This window comes from Acromyrmex echinatior, chromosome 11, assembly GCF_024713525.1.
Source record: "Acromyrmex echinatior isolate Ae372 chromosome 11, ASM2471352v2, whole genome shotgun sequence".
Classification (NCBI taxonomy): Eukaryota; Metazoa; Arthropoda; class Insecta; order Hymenoptera; family Formicidae; genus Acromyrmex; species Acromyrmex echinatior.
Genome location: NC_141862.1, coordinates 10,753,616 through 10,777,275, shown reverse-complemented (window position 1 = coordinate 10,777,275; position 23,660 = coordinate 10,753,616). Strand labels below are relative to the sequence as shown.

Here is a 23,660-nt window from a genome sequence, read left to right as displayed (position 1 = left end):
AAATTTTTTATTTTTTTGATTGTGTAAGAAAATATTTTAAATAATGAATTTGAGATTTTTTATGCAACAATTATTTTATATCATTTTACATGTTCGCCATATTTGTTAATTGTTTATTAATTTTTATCAGATTATTTTATTATTAGATGCATTTGTTTGAACATGTATGGCTCTTGTGATTTTTATTCTTTGTCTTTCACCTTTTTTAATTTAATTTTTATTCATTTTTTACTATATTTTATACATTATTAAGTTTATTTATTTTAAAGAAGACTCAGTGAGTTGAAATGTTCCATTATGTTTTAAAATAAAATTTACATTTATTGTTATTTAACATCCTTTGATCGCTCTCTTGGCCCTCTTTCTTTCCTGTTTTATTTTTTTAGAATTTTAATTATATTGATTCAAATATATGATCATACAATAAATTCGAACAGACCAATAGGGTTAAAATATATCATGAAATATTTATCTGTTGCAGTACTATGAGATGTCATATGGCCTAAATGTGGAAATGCACAAACAGGTGAGCTTGAAACTTTATTTAATTCCAATTTCGAACTTTCGTTATCCAGAAAAAAACTCATCTTCTTTGTGTATGTGCGATTTTATTTTTAATCTCTTGTTATTTCCACTCTTTTTATACATTAGAACAATTTTGTTTTCCAAGTGCTATCTTTACACAAATTTGCATTCTGTTTTTATACATTTTTATATATCTTTATTACATTTTATTCTAATGTACCGACTTTACTCTCTGACTACTTTATCTTTTTTAAACAATAAGAATCTTATATTTTAGACCATACATGTGAAAACACAATCAATACAAACTAGAAATTAAATGCCTATAATGGTCGAAGCTGAATCTTTATGTAATTCATATTATCTTCTTTGTCTATGTTTTGATATCTAATATATGATATCAATTTAACAATTTTCTTGTACGTAGTCTAAAATAAATTTCTCTATCTATATCTACAATATATTTATTTTTCTGTCTGTCTGTCTATCTGTCTATCTATCTATCTATCTATATATATATATATATATATCTATTTATTTATGACCCAATGTCCGGCAAACGCTACCGGTCATTGGGCCGCAAGTTCAAAGAACGGCGAGAGCAGAGATTCTCACGAGGAATGGAGAATCGACGGTGGAAACGGTGGGAGGGCTCGGCTCCGTAAATATCGCCTCATTATTTCCTACGTCTTACGCACTTCGCGAGTGCTTTATTCTCGGAGTACGTTACGCACGTATACGGACGTCGTAACTGGTGCCCCACGTCGCGAAGACTACGCACGGACGTGACGAAAATAGAGGAACGCCCCGTTGACAGCAAATCGCCTCCCGGTCAGAAATATGTAGCCAGCCTCGCTCGTTACTCGCGCGTTTAAGACGACGAAGCGTTAGGCGGTCACCGCCTTTAACTCGCGCTTTCATTACTCACTCGACGCGTCTGTCTGCTCGTTGAGATGCGGCCGGGGGAAATAGCCGAGACCGCAGCTGGGATCTAAACTATTACTATTATCCCATGTGCGCGATGCGTTCCACATTCTATCCTATTTCCGAGAATTCTTAATCCGCCTGTCGAGCCATCGGTTTAATCCTCCGCCGCGCCGGCAACTGAATTTTAACTCTTTCATCAACAAGGGCTTTTCGAGAAACAGCAAATTTTTTATTGTTCCGGATTATATATAAGTCTGAAAAAATTCTGATATACTTTTCAAAAGCTTTAACAATGAGTTTTGACCATTATAAAAGTCGATTGTATTTTACTTATTTTTTTTACAGATAAATTTATCTAGCAAAATTCACACTTAAAATATTGATGATCGCCTTTAAAGATCCCAATTGCTGACAGAGGATTAAAACACGCATTTCACAGCATTGAAAATATTTGAAAGGTCTTAAAGCTCTTCGTAGATACATTATTTTTAGTTACTCTGTAAACATTCTGAGTCTTTTATTATCCAACTCAAATTTTTTTACTGTTCTTGACTCTCAAAAAATCTAGAAAAATTCAGAATTATTTTCCAACATTTTTGCTTCAGTTATTTAATTTATACAAATTTATTTAATAAAAATTATTTGTTAAGAAATTTGGAAGTAAAATTTCGCTCGGATAAAAAAAGATTCAGTATGTGCCTGCGAAGAATTAAATATCCAGGATTAAATATTCGAAGTTTTCCTTGCAGCTCTATTCTTTGCAATGTAATCTTGTGACAAGTGTTAAATTTTTAAATGATGGAAAAATTAACAGACCCGATTGAAATTCGGAATCTCTAACGATTCTCTCTACTTTCCTAAATTGTTATCTGTACTGCACTAACATATCAAATAAATCGTATCAAGTTACATTCTTATAATAGATTTCTTTGATTTACTATCGTAATTATTTTTCGTTTTATCGTATGTTCGTATTATTATTACAGACAGAGATATCTAAGAGATTGAGCAACATCATCACACAAATTATGCCATTTCTTTCTCAAGAACATCAACAACAGGTCGCTGGTGCTTTAGATAGAGCGAAGCAAATTACGATGACTGAATTAAACACCATAATGGGAGTAAGTATATAAATATAATAATACAATGAGAAACACTACACACACGCACGAACAAAGATATTTTCATACCCGATATTTTCCAAACTTTCCGGAAAAAATATGACAGAGGCGAATAATTCTTTTATTTCAATTATCATTTTGTTATCATTATATTTTTCACGGCGCGACGTGCCGGATTTTCTTTATTTCCATTGTCGCAATTGCATGCGCGATCAAAATAGAGATTGACATTCGGCAGACGCGTCGCGTATAATTAAGTTTCGAGTTGATTCTCGCGCGCATGATGCGAATAATTTCTCAATCCCAAGGACGCTATTGTCGAGACAAGCACATTCCAAAAGAAGCTGATGCTTAAAGTCGAATCATCGCGCGAACGAATCAATGTGGGATCTTCTTTAAGCCACAAACAATTATTGAATTATTGATACAAATATTTGTCTGACGAGTGAAATAATTTCTATTACATATTTATGTATCTTCTCACTCCATGAGAAGTATTTCCATAAATAAATTAACCTTCTGTAATCTAAGTCTTTTTTGGCATATAAACGAGATTTCGCTCTTAAATTTCTCCGAAATAAAGGAGAATGGATCCCGGTTTCCCTAAAATATCTTGTTAAAAAACTTGTTAAAAATCTATTTGGTAATATAATAGAGATAGAGATGTTGATCGAAAAGTAACTGAATTTTTCCACATTTTTTTGAAAGTCTAGAACAGTAGAAAAAAACTTGACTGAACGGAGAGAATAAAAATATGATTGCAGACGGAGGATTAATATCAAATCATGCAATAGATGCTCGTTTCTATATCAATATATACAGAGATTAATTTCAATCTCGATTGAACCGATTCTTTATCTTTTTCCAGTTGTAAGAATTAGAAAAAGATGAAGAGAAGTCTACATTGGGTAAAAACAACGGGAGTGATTTAACGCGCGGAGATGCGTCCAATCGAGGGACTTTTACCGCGACGAGAGCGGGAAAAAAAAAGATCCTTCGAACAAGGCCGTTGCGGCACAAACCGCAATCTCGCCAATCTGTCATTACGCGACGCGCGTCGCTGTATATATACGCGAAATATAATTAGCGTGCTAGTATGTTACGGGCTGTCGAGTGGGATTCGTGGCGAAGGGATTCGCACGATGGGGAAAGTACGGGGTGACGGGTGGTGGCACACAAAACGCCGCGCCGCGCCGCGCGCGAAGGGAAAGGGTGCGCGGCGCAGACCGAAGGGACGATGAAGGCAAATAGACAGAAGCGCTAACCCTCATGAATATGTATTATTCGGTAAACAGAGGTTGAATCAATATTTCGTTTAATAACACTGCTCGAGGAACGTATAGTCCTCTATTTCCCGCTTTCCCTTCATCCTCTCTCTTCGTCTTCCTCCCGCTCACCTCGGGAACGCGATGACGCGGCCGCGGGATTCTCTCCGATCCTTCTCTCTCTCTCTCTCTCTTTGTTCCCGCGCCACACGCGTTGCGCATATTATTCACGGCATGTTAAACCTCGTTTGGGACTATTACGTTTCGTTTCACGCGCCGGAAACGAACGCTGCGATTTTCGACGTGTATACCGCGTCCGCCGCGAGGGTCGCGCGATTTTTCAATCTCACGATCGGAGATAACGCGCGAGTTTTATTCTATGCGCGCGCGAGAAAGGGAGAGAGAGAGAGAGAGAGCGCGTTTCACGGGGCAATATATATTTTTTAACATCATCCGTATTTCTGATACTAGCCAGAATTTTTTTTAAACAATCATGTTGAATTATCTACTCTCTTGTCTACCTTGGATTCACTTGTTATTTTATCGTATTTCACGTAATAGAGTAAACTCGGATAAGATGGCCACAGTTTTTTTTAATGCAAAAAATATATTTTTATTTTTGTTATTCTTTAATAGTGTTTGATATCGCTTCGCTGAACTTAAAATGATAAATACTATCAAAATCAAAGAGAAATATAATATTATAACGTATATAATATATATAATTAAAATTTAATGGATTATAATTATAAATATATAATAATATTGTAACATAAAAATTATTATTAATTTTTAAATTAAGAAAACCAAACAATGATTTCTATAATTAAAGAAAATAATGTGTGTATGTTTGTTTCACTTGGTTAATGGTCACCTTTCCTGAATTGTGACAGAAAGATGGCTATAGTATTTAATAAATAGTGAAAATACAAATTATAGCTCACGTTACAATTTACGTATTTATTTATGAAACATTGATTATGATAGCTTAATTGTAATTTATTCAACATTATAAGTAGCTTTTAGTGGAACATATGGAACAAAACTTTGCAGGCAGGCGAAAATAAAAATACTAAATAACATTTTCATAATATTGTTATTTCAAATAATAACTACTACGCACATAACTACTATAAATATTAATTATCTTTGAGAATGACTACAAAAGTACACTATTTAGTAATTATTAAAGAAATTATAGCCTATAGCCATCTTTTCTGTATGATCATAATATTCATAATGCCCGCGTTTACCCTTGGCTACGCGAATTTTTTACACTCTCAATTTCGTAACCCACTATTCTCTAATAATCGCGTTTCTTGGGAATCTTCACACGTGTAATAAACCCACAAGCATACACAAAATCGATTTATACGAACGACATTTTGCATGCGCGGTTTCAGCAGCAGAGGCCAGACATACCGCGGTTCCTTCAGCAAATGCACGCTCAGCAAATACCACCGGGGGCGGCGATGGCTCATCCGGGTCTACCTGGACTTCCCGGATTGGGGCCAGCTGCTGGTCTTCCGGTACCAACTTCCGCGTCCGCGGCTTTGCTGACTGGTCTCGGACTGACTACTGGACCCCCCACAGCTCCTGGTACGCCTGCCACCGCGCATTCTCTGTCAATGCTCGTCAAACCTGAAATCCACCGTGGTCAACCGGATGATTTGAAGAGCAATGGCGGTAAGTCGACTCCCGATATCTTTGATATGCAGTCGTACAATTGTATCGCTATCGATTGCCGAATGATCCGGAATCGCCTCTTTCATCATTCTTTTGATCCACAGATATGTAGATAAATTTAGAATTGTTATCTCTTATATTTTTTTTTGTAAAATCCAGTTGTAGAATTTTCTTTCTATCTTTCGCGATTGACATGATTATTATCCAATGTGATGAACGGAAAAAAGGAAAAACTCTCGAGTAAAATTCCGACCTCTCTGGTCACGTTCGATTTACCGATTGAAACCAGTATAAAAAATACTGTTTGCATGGTGATATTTTTCATTTTTCTACAATAACTGAAATAGTAAAACCGATTGATATAAACATAGATATGACATTGATATACGTAACTTTTCGATGTTCTATCAGTATTATAGATATATTGTGTAATGATATTTTTATTTTATATTATATTACATGATTGAAAACATAAGTATATGAAATTGTAGTTTCTTTTTCTTTTCGCAATGCAAGTTTAAGGAAACTTTCGAAGCAAGTTTCGTCAAAAATTTAAAAATACAAACGTGATCGTAATTAATTGTAAAGTCCCGAATTCAAGTGCCTTATTTCGTATGTTAATCTCCTTTGTGTGTATGTGTGTGTGTGTGTGTGTGTGTGTGTGTGTATGTGTGTGTGTGTGTGTGTGTGTGTGTGTGTGTGTGTGTGTATAAACACACTATGAGTACAAATCTAATTAATGAGATAACATTAACATTCAATAATATTCAATCATATATAATCCCTTATAATACCAGGAAGTTATGTATACACCAATATTATGAAATTTCGGTTATATATTATTGATATTTGGGCCTTTAGTATCGATACAAATATACAACAGTTTTTAACAATGCGGTTTTATGAAATAGAAATACGAGCGAGATTTTATTTCGATATTCAGTCCCGACTTATCGTATAACTACGCAAGAGAGTAAAATATGTCTACCAATCGTCACAAAGTTAACGAAGATTAGCGAGGGAAAAAGTGTAGACATATACAATATATATATATTATATATATACTTGTATATATTAGGTGTTGGAATTAATTCGTAGCGTTTTTAATGAAAGAATGTTATTTATTTCACATGAGCATTAAAAAATACATTAATGAAAGTACTTCCCATCACTTGTAAAACGCTACGAATTAATTCCAACACCTAATATATATATATATATATATATATATGTGTATATATATGTATGTATATATATGTATGTATATTTTTACTGTATTTATATATGCATGTATATAGGCGAGACTTTTGACGACCCCTCTTTTTCTCTCACCGGGAAATGTTCAAAGCGCTTTATTACGGGTATCCGCTTTCGGTGGAGCGAGCGTGTTTGCGTCACCCTGTTAGCGGACGCGCTAGCGGCGGTTTTCAGCGAAAAGCGCACATAAATATGCATGAAGATCATTTATATGGATGCCATCCGGGTCCCCTCTGCCCTTCTACCCCACTCTTATGGCTACTGACCGTCGTTTTACGACGCAGCACGTTATTAACATTTTATCGATACTCGACATTCGATCGTTCTCAATATACTCGCGAGATTCCTTCGTATCATATCGCACAGACATACGCGTTTACATAATATACTGAATTGTTCAATTTTTAAATATTTACATTTATGATTGTCCTAAACTTACAGATTATATTGGGTCATTTAAAAAGTATCCGCGGTTTTTTGTTCAATTTTTGAATGAAAAAACCGCGGATACTTTTTAAATGACCCAATATAACTTACAAAAACCCCGGACATTTTGATCGCGCTTGCATTTGTTCATTTCTGGATGCATATAAAAATGCGTGTAAATTAGTAAAACTTGTAAGGAATAACGGTCAGTGAATAATTATTTCACATCTGATTGTTCATTAGTGATACTAATTTAATGTAACACTCTAAATTTCTTGCAATGAAATCTCACTTCAAAGAGAGCGGAAATACAACACTTGACACCCTTGAAAACAATTGGAAATATTTCACTTCTTGAAAAAGAGTGACAATTTTCACTCTTTTTAGAATGAATTTTCACTTCAAAAGAGTGAAATTTCACTTCAAAAAAAGTGAAAATTTATTCTAAAAAAAAACGAAAATTGTCACTCTTTTTCAAGAAGTGAAAGGTGGTTGTATTTTGACTTTCTTGGAGTGAGATTCTCTGCAAAAAAATGTAGAGTGAAGAAATTGACCAGTCGATTATTTTTCTCACATTCTATGATTGATTATTAATTTCTTACAGCTTAAATATTATTACATTGCAAATCAGGACTAATACAGAATAGGATCAAAAAAAGGATGCGAAAAGGATCAAAGTAAAATATTGAGAAGATTGAAAATCCTGAAATCCTGGATATTTATAATTATCCCGAACGTTTTTAGAAAATTCCCCCGGATGTCTTCGGACATTCTAAAAAAGATGGTATCCGGGGAAAAGAGACGGAACCCTATTCATATGGAAATCTATATTTAAGATGCGTTCGAAGAGAATGCTATTAGTGCTATTTACATCATTCTATCCTTGTTTTATGTCTAATAAACGGTGACGATAGAATGGGACAAAGAACGTTAATAGCGTTCCTCGAACGCACCCTTAGACGTACTTCTTAATTATATAGCGTGCAGTCCCCTAACCCGCATCTGTTTATTTTCAGGTCTGAGCTCGACGGAAGATAGGCACGTAAGTAACCTTCCTCTATTTTACCACGACTAATTGTTTAACTTGAAACGTCATGAATCTAAAAAGACTGCGAATAACGATCGCTTCTAATTTTCGCTTCTAATGAACAAACGACAGTCACGTAGTATTGCTACGTATAATTGCTTGTATTGATGTCGATATTTCGATGGTTAGTCAAAATAGAAAATTGTTGAATAGACGTACGCGAGATACAGTGAGGTTTCCACGAAGTTAATTAAAGTTACCTATTTGTTACAAATTTACCACATATTGAGCCGCTGCGGAAAAACAGTTTTATTTCGAACAACGAGATCAAGAAGACCTCTGTCGAATTTTCTGAAAGTTAACGAAACGTTTACGATGATTATTTGTCGCGCTTTGCAAAAACGATGTGTATTTTGTTATACGGTGTATATACGTGAAAACGCGTATGGGCTTGTACAATGTACACTCGACCGAGTGGCACTTATCGTGGCCTCGTGTATTACACACATTACGCGCGTGTAACTTGACTCGCGCGCGCGTCAAGAGTGCAACGAGCGCCGCTTCAGCGTACTTCGCGTACGAGTGCGTGCTGCATATTGCAATTTATACTTTCGACCGGCTCGCGAGTACGGCCGAGTACGCCCTACGCGAGGAGGGGCGTAAAAGTGACGAGAAAAATGGGAGACAAAGAGAACGGCAGCGACACTTTACCACTATTTGCATAATTTTCAAGTAACCCCGGTTTCTCTTCCCCTCGATCGGCGAGACTTCTGGAGAAGTAGACTCCACGCACTCGTTACTTTTTTTTTTCCTCGCGAATTACGTACGACACGAGCGTGCTCGAGCTGATTGGACGGAGCGATACGACGAAGTCTTTCTTGTGTGTACGAAGAAAAACCGTCGCTTAATTTAGGGATTAGATTCCAAAAACGGATATGCATCCTTTATCTGGAGGAGAAGTCACGCGTCCTCGGCAACCGGCGAGCCCCGGCGAGCTCCGGCGCGCCGAAGTAAAAAGAACGACGAGAAAGAATAACGTCTGGCAGAAGGAAGGGGTGTATCTTGTATTATGGGTTTGCCGAGCCTGTAATCTTCGCGGGACCGCGAAACGCCCATCGACGCCCTCTCATTCCGCCTCTCGCTATTCTATTTTCTTCTCTCCAGCTCGCTCGCTTCGTTCATCCTCCCTGGTGCCGGGGCACCACCTTCCTCGGGGCCCCGATCATACCTCTTTTTCTCCTCTCCACCCTTTCGCCGGCGCTTCGTCGCATCACGTCGATGCGCCCATTCTATAATCATTATCGGCTTTCGTAGTTGGAACGTGGATGCGCTGCATCTCTTCCTTTCTCCTGCTTTTCATTCACGAAAAAACGATTTTGCTCAAGTATTTAAAAATTTAGCCGTATATACAGATCTGTGAACAATTTTGTTGGACCTTCAAAATAATTACGTAGGACTCTCAAGCGTAATGAGAGCAAGCTGCAAAAAGTTTGGACAGTTTAACAATCAGTTTGAACATTCTACATAATTTAGGATCGCAAAACTGGAAATCAGGGAAATTAGGGAAAAGTTAAGGAATTTTGTGAAAATGTTCTGAAAAATTATATTCTTGACTTTATAGAAGTTTAATTTAATATACGTACATCGCATCTACATAGTTTTGGAGTACTACGAACTTAACAATTATAAATTGCAAACGGTGTCAGTAACATTAACAGTCATTTATATTGCTATGTTAAATTGCTCCCTCGATAAAATATTTGATGGTTTTTAAATCCGGACGGAAAATAGGTATGAAAAAATTCGAAATATTACTAAAAGCATCAGGAAATGTTGTGGAATTGTAGGATGAGGAATTTGCGACAACCGATTATTTTAATGGTCCAACAAAATTATTTTTAGATCTGTATCTAAATTTTTACATACTTCAACAAAATCGCTCTTTCCGTGGGCGCCACGATACGTGAGCCAATTTCTCCTCCTCTGTCCTTCCCTCCGCATGGAAAATCTCACGCGGTTTATTACCGAGGTGCACGCTAATATTAGATCCTGCGCGAATTCTCCGGCACGTTTATATTTACATTGGATTTTCGATGAGTACTATACGTCCGCTCTCACCTCCGCAATTTATGCTAATTCGTAAATTAGCACAGACGTTGTCGCGTACGATCATCGAGCAGGCTCGTTCTGAGTACTTTTTTTTTTTTGCATTCGTTTTGCGAGCGCTATTTACAACGTGTAATTTATCCACTCCACCTATATTTATCTTCGAACGTGTGTATATCGCCGCTGCGTTTGAAGGGTTTTTTTCCGGAGCGTATGATAAATAATGCTTAATAGATAGAAAATAAATAAACAAATAAATTTTACAAAACACCATCAGGGCCAGAGACGCGATTTTATCGTATGTGTATACCGACGCTTCGCGTCGCTCGTTAAATTGATATTTCATTGAAAAGCGTCACAGATGAAAAATCGGCAACGCAACGCACCGATGGAAGTTACCGTTTTAATACGTTCGCAACGAGTCGGATATCAGGGTGGGCGATAGTAGGGTAAAGTCGAAATCGATTATCGCGGGCGCTCGCGTGACGATTGATAATAACCCGCGTCGACGCCGGTAATTACGGTTTTGTCACGTTCGTCGGCGCCGCAGGGAATATGTGGCTAATCCGTTGTTCCAGCCTGTACTTGCCGCGCGGTGTCTGTTGTTAAACGAGATTAACGATATCCGCGGGAGATTAACGGCGGGAAAAGGGGGGGAGTGCGGGGAGACCCGCATATACCCGTTCGAACGACGCGTATCTTCATCCCGTATCGCGTGTTCGGTTTACGCTGATATTGTATATACCGCGTATTGTATATCGCGAACGCGAATGTCTATCTTTGAGGAGAGGTTTCTCTATCGAGCGTCGTAGTTGGCATAATGTAAAAAGAAGAACGTAAAAAATTGCACAATCACAGTCGAATGTGAGAAGAATAATCGACCACGGTTAATTTTTCGCTGCTTAAGACTTAAGGCTAGTAATAGCTTATTGTAGAAAACATCGAAAGGGAAAAAACCCGGAGCACAGACCTTCGCATAAGAAAATCAAGCAATCCTTTTATCTCATGGAAAGGAAAGTAATGAAGGACTTTGGTTCGTTCATTTTCGTATGCATTATGCGTTATGTGTTACGCAAAATTCTGTGCTCTCGCCTTAATATCGTACATTACAGCAATACTGAAAAAACAGTCGATCAAATTTGATCCCTTGATCTCAAATTCACTCTCCTGCTGCACATCCACGGGAATATTACACCTATCTTTTTACATCGTGGCAGTTAGAAAATATCGACAATCCCGCCGTGTGATTATGATCTGCTTGATGTTTCCTCGCAGTCGATCGAGTACACGTAAATGTACTCGGGCAATCATTTATGATCGCCCTAATAAAGTGGCGTCGCTACACCGCGTGTGTTTTACAGCGGGGCTCGATATCGCCGGCCGACAAATACAATCGAGCGCGCACGCCGCAAGAGCCAAGTCATCACTCTCATCACTCGCAGAACCACCACGATCACCCGTTGCATCCAATGAAGAAGATGAAGAAGGAACTCGAGACGTGTAAGGACACGGTACATGTAAGTAATAAGTAAAGCTTAATAACAAAAAGATTGTATCATTCGCGTTAGTTTCTGTCGGTCCGTGCAACAAACTGTATGAGTGATCATTAATCGCGAAGAGCATCTTCTTTCTCCTTTTTCAATCCTCGGTATAAAACGATGATAGCTACAGCATAATTATTTATATCCGTTTCTATTAATATAGATTAACTTTAATCTTGATTTAACGTACTTTTTTTTCTAAGAATTAGAAAAGGAATGTAAAGGGTAAATAAAATTAAACCGAGTTACAAGTTAATTTACATTGGTAAAAGTGGATTAATCTTTAATCCGGATCTTTAATCTCCTGGTTTTTTAACGTAAATAATTATCTGAAATGTTTTTACATCCTAATTAAAACCATTTTTAACAACATTGTATATTATTGATTGTTTCCCGAATTGTTAGTATTTGAGAATATTATGATATGGATATGAATTCAATTACAGTTTTCTAAACAAAAATTAGTCCATATAATAAGCACGTTAAGTAGCTTTTGTTATGATTATACTTAAAAAAAAATATTATGATGCTTTTTTTTATTTCCAAACAATGTTTATACAAAATAATAGTTTACAATTTACAAAAATATCTCAAAATAATTACATTCTCAGAATAAGACGTAATATCAATCAGTCGCTATTCGAATAACGTATATACGTTCTCGATTTCTCTTACTTAACAATTTCCTTGTTGAAAAGAATTTTGCCTTTCCAATTTATCCCATTTTCACTGATGCTCTTCTGGAGAGTTAATGATTAAAATCAATGTTTTTTTTTTTGATCATTTTTTCGCGAGCAAACGAACGTGATCGGTTCAGATCGATATCACGTTGTAGCGGATGAAAAAAAATCATTACTTGAGAGATGACAAACTTAATCGCACCTAATTATCGGTACAGAGTTCTGTGAGATGTTCCTCGGTACAGAGTGACGGTGAGAAGAGCGATCAGGATTTAGTTGTGGATGATGCGAGCGATGGACCACCTAGTCCAGTGATGAATGGTGTGACGTCGCCACGCGAAAATGGACTCGACAAGGCTGTTTCTTCGGTGGTGCCGTCAATGGGTGCGGCGGGTGTGCAAACCGTAGGAAAAAAGGACATGGCACCGCATTCACCTAGAAGCGGCACCAGTAGTAACGCGAGTACGCCGTCGACGAAAAAAATGGAGGACCGCGAGAAACCAACGACGCCGATTTCAAAATCGTTCACACCGACGTCGGGGTCAACGGTGGCAGCAATCGGTAGTATAAAACCGAACTCGGGCAAGCTATCGCAAGGCCCGCCGATGCCATCCGGCTCGGTAGCACCATCTGCGGTACCTTATCCGAGCTCATTGCATTATCCTCCACCCGGTCTGCCACCGCCACATAATCTCGCGCCGGTAGCGCATGGCCAACATTCACATGTTGACGTGATAGCTGCGTATAACGGTTATCCACCACCGAGACCTCCCGCCGTTTTGCAACAACTGTACGATCCACACACGGCTCTCAGGACTCCCGTCGGGACACAAGGGGGAAAACCGTGAGTATCCAAATTTCAGAACCTCATACTCGACCTTCCCGATATACTAGAATTTCCTGATACTAGAGATCCTCAAATAAGAGATCGGGCATCATACGTTTGATATTCATTCTACTAGATTGAGATATCCATTTTATGCTATCTTATGCATTTATCTCATTCTATCTTAAACAACCTAAATCCTGAAAAATATGGTGAATCAATTAGAAATTATCTAAAGATTATCCGATCTCTTACTTGAAGATCTCTACTTGAATTCACGAATCCAACGACATTCGTGTCGCTCAGCGAGAATTTCGATTATTTATTATAATCTTATATCTCTTCATTAAGTCACTGACTGATAGTGATCGAACGGTGTACAAAAATAAGATAAAATTAATTGAGAGTCAGATATTAGTTGCCTTTAAAATTGTATCACGAGTAAAATTAATCAGTTAAACTTGTTCGAAATAAAATTTCAACTATACAAATTGATCTGAAGAGACTTATCGTGATCGTTACCGGACGGGATTTCACAGTGCGTACAGCTACCAAGTGTTGAGCGACGGGCAGATTCAGCCAGTACCGTTCCCGCAGGACGCTCTTATGGGTCCAGGAATACCTCGCGTTGCGCGTCAGATTAGTACGCTCGATCACGGCGAAGTAGTCTGCGCAGTGACCATTTCAAACCCAACCAAGTATGTTTATACCGGCGGTAAAGGCTGTGTCAAAGTTTGGGACATCGGGCAAGCAGGCATGAACGAGGTGAAACCTGTTTCGCAACTCGACTGCCTACAACGCGACAATTACATCAGGTCAGTAAGAGCGATCGAAACGAATGTTGAAAGACGCGAGAAGCGTTGGGAATAAACACAAACGGCATGCTAAAAGCGGTCTCGTTCCGCGCTTCTCTCTGACGCAGGTCGGTAAAGTTACTTCCGGACGGTAGAACGTTAATAGTCGGCGGTGAAGCCAGTCAACTTAGCATCTGGGATTTGGCTAGTCCAACACCGAGAATCAAAGCCGAATTGACGTCCTCAGCACCAGCGTGTTACGCCCTAGCTATCTCGCCGGATTCGAAAGTTTGCTTCAGTTGTTGCAGCGATGGCAATATCGCAGTATGGGATTTACAGAATCAGACTTTAGTCAGACAATTTCAAGGGCATACTGACGGAGCGTCGTGCATCGACATTTCTGCCGATGGCTCGAAGCTCTGGACAGGAGGTCTCGACAATACCGTCCGTTCCTGGGATCTACGAGAAGGCAGACAATTGCAGCAACATGATTTTAATTCTCAAATATTTTCCCTTGGTTTTTGTCCGACTGGTGAATGGTTGGCAGTCGGAATGGAGAATTCGAACGTCGAAGTGTTACACGCCACGAAAGCAGACAAGTATCAGCTACACTTGCACGATTCTTGCGTATTGTCGCTGAGGTTTGCTTCATGTGGCAAATGGTTTGTCTCTACAGGAAAGGATAATCTGCTGAATGCTTGGCGGACACCTTATGGAGCTTCGATATTCCAGGTTGGTGTACTAATTACTTGTATAATCTCTCTCTTCATTGTTTCACCCTGTCGTCGATAAACGCGGAAGAAGGAGCTCTCGAGTATATTATAATATAATTGACGTAGAACCGTTTAAATATTATAACCATTTTTATTAGAATAAAAATAAAATTGTAAAAGCGAAGAGAATCGAGCACTTGATTTATCGGACCGATTTAATTATTATCGAACAAGTCAGATCGAAAGTATTATATTTTTTTGAAAATATTAAAAAGATACGAACGAAAGAATGCATCTTTTGACATTTAAATTCCGAAGCCATCTACGTTTATTACAAGCTCGGCGTGCAAATTATACAAATTACGTTCGCACCTTTCACGCGGAGAATAAGTACGGTGTTACGCGTGTGAGACAAGACGGCGAGACGAGGCGTCGAAGACGATCGCGAAACAGCTCATTAAGGAACACTCTATAATTACGCGATATAAACGAGCCATCGAGTCGTGACTCGATAAGCAAAAAAAAATGTTGATTTATAATGTTTATGAATAATCGTTCGGATACGCGCTGAACGCGCGATTTCGTTATCGAGCGGAATTCGAAGTGGCATAACACAACAACAACAATAGTAATAATAGATACCTACGAGGCGGCTCGTAAATATGTTTACGCTTTTTCCGTTTAACGACGTTTCGTAAAACAACACTCCCTACACCCGAATTTTTACAATATTCTGTGTCTTTCTTCTTTCACCTTTTTTTCTCGTTTTCTCTTTTCCTCTCTTTTTCTCTTGCTTCGCAAGCAGCGTGTAGTTATAATGTTATCGTATGCTCACTCGGCGATGTTTGTCGATTATATTTACAGGCGAAGGAATCCTCGTCTGTGCTTAGTTGCGATATATCGACAGATGACAAATATATTGTTACTGGTTCCGGTGACAAGAAAGCTACCGTCTACGAAATCGTATACGTATGAGACGTACGAAGTCGAGAGGCTATCTACTGGCCATTCCATGGAAACAGAGCGTTCGCCGACAATTCTTTCGGCACTCGACGGATGACGTTACGACGGATGATGTGATACCGTTGTTGGTTCTCTTTGTTATCGCTGTTGTTATTCGCTCGTTGACAAAAAAAGTGAGATCGTCGACGCAATAGCCAAGCCAAACGGACGAAAGATTCGGTATTTTCCGGATTTTAATAATTATCAACGTTTGTAGCAAAATTTGGAAAGTACATTGAAGACTACATTACGTAAATAAACATGAGAATTCAAAGAACACGGCAACATTACACACACAACGTAATTTGTTTTAAATCTAGAAAATTTGACAGAGAAGTACTTTCTTCTTAATATAACATTTTTATAGCTTTTTTTTTTATTAGATAATTTATTGTGAAACACAGTGCTGTGAAATAATATTGAATATTACAAAGATATTCTTATTAAGTGATTCAAAAGATATAAATCATAAAAAGATTGGAGTATAAACCGTACACAAATAATATTGATTTGAATTCATTAAATTTCGCAAGTTAACGTTTGGAACGAAAAAGTTCTGTTTACACCTTTATTGCCGATTGTTTCGCATTTTTTTTACATATCGTCAGATTGCGATCCGTTTCGCTTGGCGCGCACGATCACTCTTTGATTGTGATTATTCATGTCTCTTATCTGTACATTTTGTAAATAACAAGTCTTAAGTATACCGTGATATTTTTCTACTATTCCGTAAAAGCAAAATGGCAGATGTGAAACGATTGTAAATATTTCAAGATTAAGAAATTTACAAGAGAAGTCAAATGAAAAAATTGAACAAATAAATACATACGATAATAAAAATTAGTTTATTTTATCCTGTTTGATACGATTGATCCTTTCTAAATCCTGTGACTCTTATCCGTATATTTCTCAGAAAAATATAAGTTTACTATTTTTGTCAATAAAAGTTTTGTTTACTATTCCCTTAACGCACTGACGTAATTCGGCATTCAGGAAAATGCGAAAAGTTAGTAATGGGGAAAGAGGATGGGCGAAACGGCGAGATGACCTGTCGCTCTGTTAAAAACAAAATGATTAGTGGCCGGCACGCCGATAAAAATCGGGGCTGCGCACACAGCGGGCAGGTGTCGGTGGAAATAAAAAACAAGGACCACTCGTTACTCCATCCACGCGAACGTTGTTAGCGCAAAAAAGAGACATCAACAATATTTAGTTGTATGTGCCGGGGCACAACGCGGGCAGTGGCGGATCGTCATGAAAATTACGACACTATTTCGCCGATAAAAAACAAAAAAAAAAGAGAGCAGTCGCTCGCGTGGGCAGCGTGCTGACGGTTTCGTGATTGTCATGAAAACAAATCGGAGCGAGCTCGACCTCCCACTCGCGCACATTCGGGAGCGTATATAGGTATAGAAAAATAAAAGCCCTCCTCCCACCTCAAAAAAAAAAGGGCGGAGAAAAATACACGCGTCGAGCATAGTCGGAGTAAAAAACGATTATATTTAAGCCTTCGTATCGCGTCGTGAATCCGCGCGAGTTGGGTCACCCGGTATATAATTAGCGAGGCGATGCATGCATGCGTTCAATGGAAGGTTCATCGGCGTAATGTTATTATAATAGTGGCACGTTTTGCATATGTGACCGGATGGCGGTCGCTTTAGGAGGAGAAGGGGGTTGGCCGGATCGCACGAACGAGGGAGAAATAAAGTCCGGAAGGGTGAGGTTGCGATGACGGAGGGGGTGAGAGAGAGAGAGACAGAGTGTGGTTTTACGCGGGTTTTGTCGGCCGTATTTGCATGGTAATCATATGCGGCGCGCGCGAGCAAGTGCGGTACAGGAATGACGTGAAACAGGGTGGGTAGGGGGCGGGTGGGGACGACGATGGGGGAGGAGATGGCGGCGGCGGCGGCGGCGGTGGTGGTGATGGTGGTGGTGGCGACTATTGAAGCCGCGAGATTTGTATATCGCGGCTAAATGCGTCGGTTATTACGATTAATTCGACGACGAGCAACGGCAGGTTACGCGCGAAGCGTATTACCGCAGTTTATTCGCGTCGGATTATTCGCGTGCGTAAACTTATCGCGTTGTGTTGCGTTGCGCGCGACAGCCTATAAAATAATGCCTGTGACAATACGTGCGACAACAATCAACTACGTAATCCTTCCGTTCCGATTGTATTTTTTTTTTCAATGTTTTCTCTGTTTACTTTGCGCACTTCGGGAACGATTGGTAAAATTTTGTTTAGTTGACTCGAGCGATTCGAAGATTATTAGAGATAATTATCCGCATGACGCGTTGTCGTCGTCGTCGTCGTCGTCGTCGTCGTCGTCATCGTCGGCATCCTCCTGGCAGTACGCGCGATCCAACAGTTGGTGGCACTCATACACAAAGAGCTAATTTTCCTCTCTGTCCGTCACGTCGTGTCGACGGCAACTCTCCGTGCGGCACGGCGCGCACACAACGCGACAAATTAACAGATACGCAAATGAGCGAGTTCACGCGCTCGCTTTCGCGCTGCCCCCACGCAACTCTCCTCGTTACAATTGGACACTAATAAACGCGCCAACGCGTGCCCCCTCCTCCTTCCCTCTCCTCTCCCTCCTTCTCTCTCGCTTTCTCTCTCTCCAGTCCGCCCATTATCCCGATTCCCCTCTTCGTTGACTCCCCTCATCTCTCGCGCGATACAAAGCGTCGCGACGTACCGCAGACGGGAAAATGCCACATTGAAACATACCGCGAACGTAGATGTATTACGACACGTAGATAGAGGAGATTCTCGGTTGGTGTGTGAGTGATCTGATTTCGCATGTCGGATGTACGTTTGTTTGAAGCGACAGAATACGATCGCGACGTCTCATTATAGACCGTATAATCTCGCTCGCACGATTATCGCTCGATTTCAGAATTAGTGCGATAAGCGAGCGGCGGCGACATTGCGGACTACCTGTCGTCGTACACGCGCATCGTTCAGAGGTGGAAAGGACTTTATGGGAACGGCGGATACGAGAGCGAGAGAGAAGGATGGCGGCGATGGCGGTTATCCAGATAGCAGATAGCTAGGACGGTGGTCTCGTTTGCGGCTTGACCACCCTTGCGGCGCACTGCCCTAACCGCCCCTAACCATCGTACCGCAGCCACATGGTGTGTGCAACTGGCGATAACGTCGCCCTCGCTCGCAAGCCCGTCGCAAGCCGATGCGTGTCGTTGCACCGGCCACGCTTTCGCGAACGATCGACCCTATCTCTGCCTGTTGTTTGTTCCTACGTTCCGACATAGAACCGTAGGACGTCTCATGCACCTAGGGAGTTACCTTTCACTCTTAAATCCTACCGACTTGGAGAATCGATTTTTTTCATTTACGGAAAATATCGGAAAAAATCATTACTGTTTTGTAGGTCGTTAATCATTTACGTTACGTATTCTTGCATTGTAATACGGTTGTCTTGTAAATCTGTCCAAATAAAAGACCGAGTTAAATAGATTTGTGTCAAGCGAAAAATACGGTTCTGCTACCTGGTCAGTAATTCTCTTGTCATCCTCAGTCGTTTATAGCTCATCGGTTTTAAATGTTTCCGCCAAAGAAAATACAAATCGACCGAAAAATCTTAAACGAAAAGTATCCAAGAAGATTCGGAAGACACTCTTGTATCTCACCGGGAGTCCGCAAAGTTAGATCATCCCGGCCAGCTCGTAAGTCCACAATCGCGCAACTTCCCCGAAAGGATTATCCCCGTAACAAAAATAACGATTGTTTGTAGACTGATGAAATATTACGAGCGACCAATAGAACTCTACGCTTTAACGACTCACTGCTCCGTGAGAGAGAAAGAGCCCGTTCGCCTTTACGTTTTCGAGGAACAAGGGCGACCAGTCGGACCGGCATAATTGAAATCCTTGGGATTTTTCAGCTGTCCCTATCGGTATTCCCTTTTTGCCCAGGACAGAGATTAGCTTTTCCGAACGCTCAATCGTTAACCGGTTTAATCGTCAGTCATGCGAATGCACGCTGGGATACTAGGAACAAGTAGATAATAGTAAAAGCTTTTACTGTCTTTCAAGATGGACGCAGAACCCTTCAAGAATGTAACGAACAGATGATTAGGGTGAGCAAATGGCGGGTTAGGTTTACTAACGAATGTATAGTCTCATTTCGGAGAGAGTAATTGTCACTTTGTGACGATTGCGCCGAGACACAGGAAATACCAACGTTAACATTTAGCGCGAGAGCTGATCTCGTATTTACTGGCCTAGAGTGACATGGGTTTCGCGTTTATGCGCGCTGATATGCGGTAGTTCGCGGCAGATGATTGAAGAGTCTGAGCGTCGCGCGTGAATCGAGCGATTCCGATTTCCTAATTGCGGAACAGGAGAGAGAAAGAGAGAGAAAGAGAGAGCGCGCTCCATAGAATGCTTTCAGTATATTATCAGATGCCTGACACCAATCGTTGTTATTAGCATTATGATATTTAATCACATTGTAAAACTATCAATCATCATTAGCATCACAATACGATAACTAACATAATTGTTCGATAAGCGTGATGGAAGAGGAGAAGGGCCTGTATTACGTTCTTGTAATTAGAATTAAGGTTGCGTACATATATATTGCTCTCTGATACTTTCTAATTCAAGTGAGATATGTCATATAGTTGGATGTCTCGCGTCTTTATCAGTCGCATGTTCTAAACGTATAATGTAAAATACATGAAATACCACGTGTACACTGGATGGCCTACGGCGCATGTGCTTACATGTGTACATGCCTGATGCCGATGCAGGACGTATGTATGCATACGCATGCATACATCGCGTAACCTCTCGAACGACAGCGGAACCGTGCCTAACAAACCGCAACGATAGCTACTACTCGTTGTCGTCGTCGTCGTCGTCGCGTCTCGTTGCATACGTGTGTATACACGTAATGTGCGCGAGTGTCGTTGAATATTTGAGGATCGGCTTCTTCGCGTTTCTCTCGCTGCAACGCGAACGCGACACGCGTTCCGTCTTCCGAGATTGCTCTCCTCTTCCGTATCGTACTTTTCGCGAGCGACTAACCGCGTCGTGCAAACCTATGACGACGATGATGACGGCAACCAAGAAGAAGAAGAAGAAGAGGAGAGAAAAAGAAGAACGAACGACGACGTCGGAACAGCATGATCATGCGCATATACAGGCGGAAAAAGCGAGAAAAAGAGGGAGAAGAGAGAAAGAGAGAGTGAGAAACCTGTGCGAGATAGCTGTGCGGCCGACACATACGGTAGTCGCAGATCGGTGAGGTAGACAAGGGGCTCGAGCAAGCAAAATGGAGGGCAGGCGAGCGTGGAATATAAAAGGAGGAACGTGAATTCATATCTCGTCCGAGGGATCTCTCTCGCTGTGCTACGCCGCTGAGAGACTGCTTTCGAACGGACGAGCGAGCGAGTGAGAGACGAAGTAAGTGGGATTGGGGAATCGAGAGGCAAAGGAAAGGATAAATCCTCGGCCGCGGGCATAGGGGACGAGGAGAGGACAAGGACCGGGAGAGAAGAGAGGATAGACGGAGAGAGATGGGAAGAGAGCCGAGAACAGCCGTCCGCTTGTGTGTATACTCCAAAGTCCGCGTGGACTCGGCTCTCTGCTCTCCTAGGTTCTGCTCAGCTGTGAATCGGCCAATCTCCGCGCAGCACGGACCAATCGTGTGCCACTACCAGCCGCGTTGTTGTACCGCCAACGCCGGCGCACCTCTGCGCCCAACTTGGGCCAGTCGATGCCGAGCCACGCAAGGATGTAGGGATCTCTCTTTTGTCCCACCGCGAGCGAGCGAGCCGTGAATACACGTTGCGTACATACACAATGCTGCCCCCGGTCTAAGGGGTACCGCCGTGTACTCTCGCTTGTAGGCAGGTGAGAAAGCACCGCCAGGAAGGAGGAGGAGGAGGAGGGGACCACCGCCGCCACTACAAAATTCTCGGATGTTACCGTCGTTAGCCTGCGGTTTTCGGTTTTCGAGGCTCGATGAGCACGACAGGTCGGAATGCCGACGTAACTCCAAAAATTCTGTTCGGTTTCTTCCGCCGATCGGGAAAATGTTCAGTAAGACGGAGGCAGCGTCGCAAGGATATTTTACGTAATTATTTTACGACATGACGTTCGGGCTTCAACCCGAAATTACGATTTCGTTCGCGAAAATTATCAAAATATCGTTTTTTTTTTCCCCCGTTCGAATATGTATCCACATGGCAATACAAATGTAAAACATCGGTAATGATTCCGGAAATACGAGTTACGAAGAATTATATAACGGTAAAAACGGGCAAATACTATTATAATAAAAGATTAATATTATCCCACTCTGTAAATTGAAATTTGAGAAGATTGGAATATTTTCGCCCGACATATCTTTCGACCTGCCCGGTTATTTCCCGTATCGTTATTTCCCGTAGAGCTCGATCGCGCCCCGCGTCGGAGAACTAATGCGATTACGATGTACGATAATGTGATTACGATTCACGTAAACTCGACTGTGGCGATATCGTTCTCCCCGTTCTCGCGGCGAACGCCTGCAACAGTGACGTTTATTTACTCACCAACTTGGCTTTCGCTTCTCACGCGACGGTCTAGCTATTCTTGTAAAATCGCGCGGGCATCAATCGGTTGACAGACGAGAGACGAACGCTTAACGAGCGTTTCTAAAAGCCTTCGCCGCAGAAAGACGTTTCCTCCGCGGTGCGGTGCAGCGGCGTGTAGACGGCGAATTAGCGCAGTTAAGGTGTTTCGCATGCGAATCGTTACCGAGCCGAAGCGCGCGAGCTCGGAGAAAGCTTTCCGTGAGTCTTGGGACTTTACGATTCCCGATCGTCGATCTCTCGACGAGATCGGTCGTATCTGCGATTTTCTTTTTTTACGTTGTTCATGCGAACGACAATCGAGACAAGATGAAGAATGGAAAAAAAAATCTATTCCATTCTCTCGAAACAATAGATATTCTTAAGAACAATCGTCATAATAATAACCGTCGACAAAAATACTGCCGAACTAATTTAATTAAAAAGAAGAAATTCTTTATATTTCTTTATATTTTTTAGTCTTGTTAACATTGTAAATAAAACAATAGTATTTCTTTTGACCAGAAGTTTTAATTTCCCTGTTCTTCGATTCTTCTTTTCTTATGCCTTAACTTATACTTTAAGGTACCATGAGTAACAATATGATATATAAGTATATAACAATGTTATATAATCAAAAACAATCGGTTATATAATTATAATTATATTGTTACTTTGGATACTTTAAGATATCATAAGTTAAGGCAGAAGAGAAGAGTAAACGAAGAATGAATAATTTGAAGCTTCTGGTAAAAAAAAAAACGACTACTTTTTTCACGACGATACATTAGCAAGAGTAAAAAATATACATAAAAGTAAATTTTTCTTTTTTCAAATTAAATTAGTCCGGCAAGATTTTTGTCGACGTACGGTTGTAAATATCAACGCTCGGTTATCGCTGAAACAAGCGGGACACTTCGAGCAGCTGGAATGAGCAACGAATGGGACACGTTGTCTAAAAGCAGGACCATCCTGCTAAAAGCGGCACGTCTGCTCGCTTTATCGATACATCGTTTATCTGCTACGACCAGCCGTATATTTCTCGTGGATCCTCCTCTCTTCGTTGCTCTTTCATCTATCGGCCAGTTAGTGATTTTGAACGTTGGTGACAAGAGGGAAAAAGAGAGAGAAAGAGAGAGATGGAAAGAGACAAAGGCACTCTCTCGTCGAGTTGGAA

The 23,660-nt window shown here is 40.5% G+C and overlaps 1 protein-coding gene across 3 annotated transcripts in view; it reads left to right on the top strand.

The window, feature by feature from the left end:
- The window catches only part of LOC105148445 (protein groucho), a 29,986-nt gene extending 13,247 nt beyond the window's left edge, over window positions 1–16,739 (top strand). Inside the window, exons 4-12 of one of the 3 annotated variants that reach the window (XM_011060166.2) lie at window positions 482–526; window positions 2,439–2,576; window positions 5,248–5,527; window positions 8,227–8,252; window positions 11,705–11,860; window positions 12,783–13,408; window positions 13,930–14,205; window positions 14,313–14,916; window positions 15,762–16,739. In XM_011060166.2, coding sequence (XP_011058468.1) covers window positions 482–526; window positions 2,439–2,576; window positions 5,248–5,527; window positions 8,227–8,252; window positions 11,705–11,860; window positions 12,783–13,408; window positions 13,930–14,205; window positions 14,313–14,916; window positions 15,762–15,872 — 2,262 coding nt within the window. In that variant the 3' untranslated portion in view covers window positions 15,873–16,739. Of the gene's footprint in view, window positions 1–481; window positions 527–2,438; window positions 2,577–5,244; window positions 5,528–8,226; window positions 8,253–11,704; window positions 11,861–12,782; window positions 13,409–13,929; window positions 14,206–14,312; window positions 14,917–15,761 lie in introns of all 3 variants that reach the window. The other 2 variants (XM_011060167.2, XM_011060165.2) reach the window with 2 other exon arrangements.
- Window positions 16,740–23,660: the final 6,921 nt, after the last annotated feature.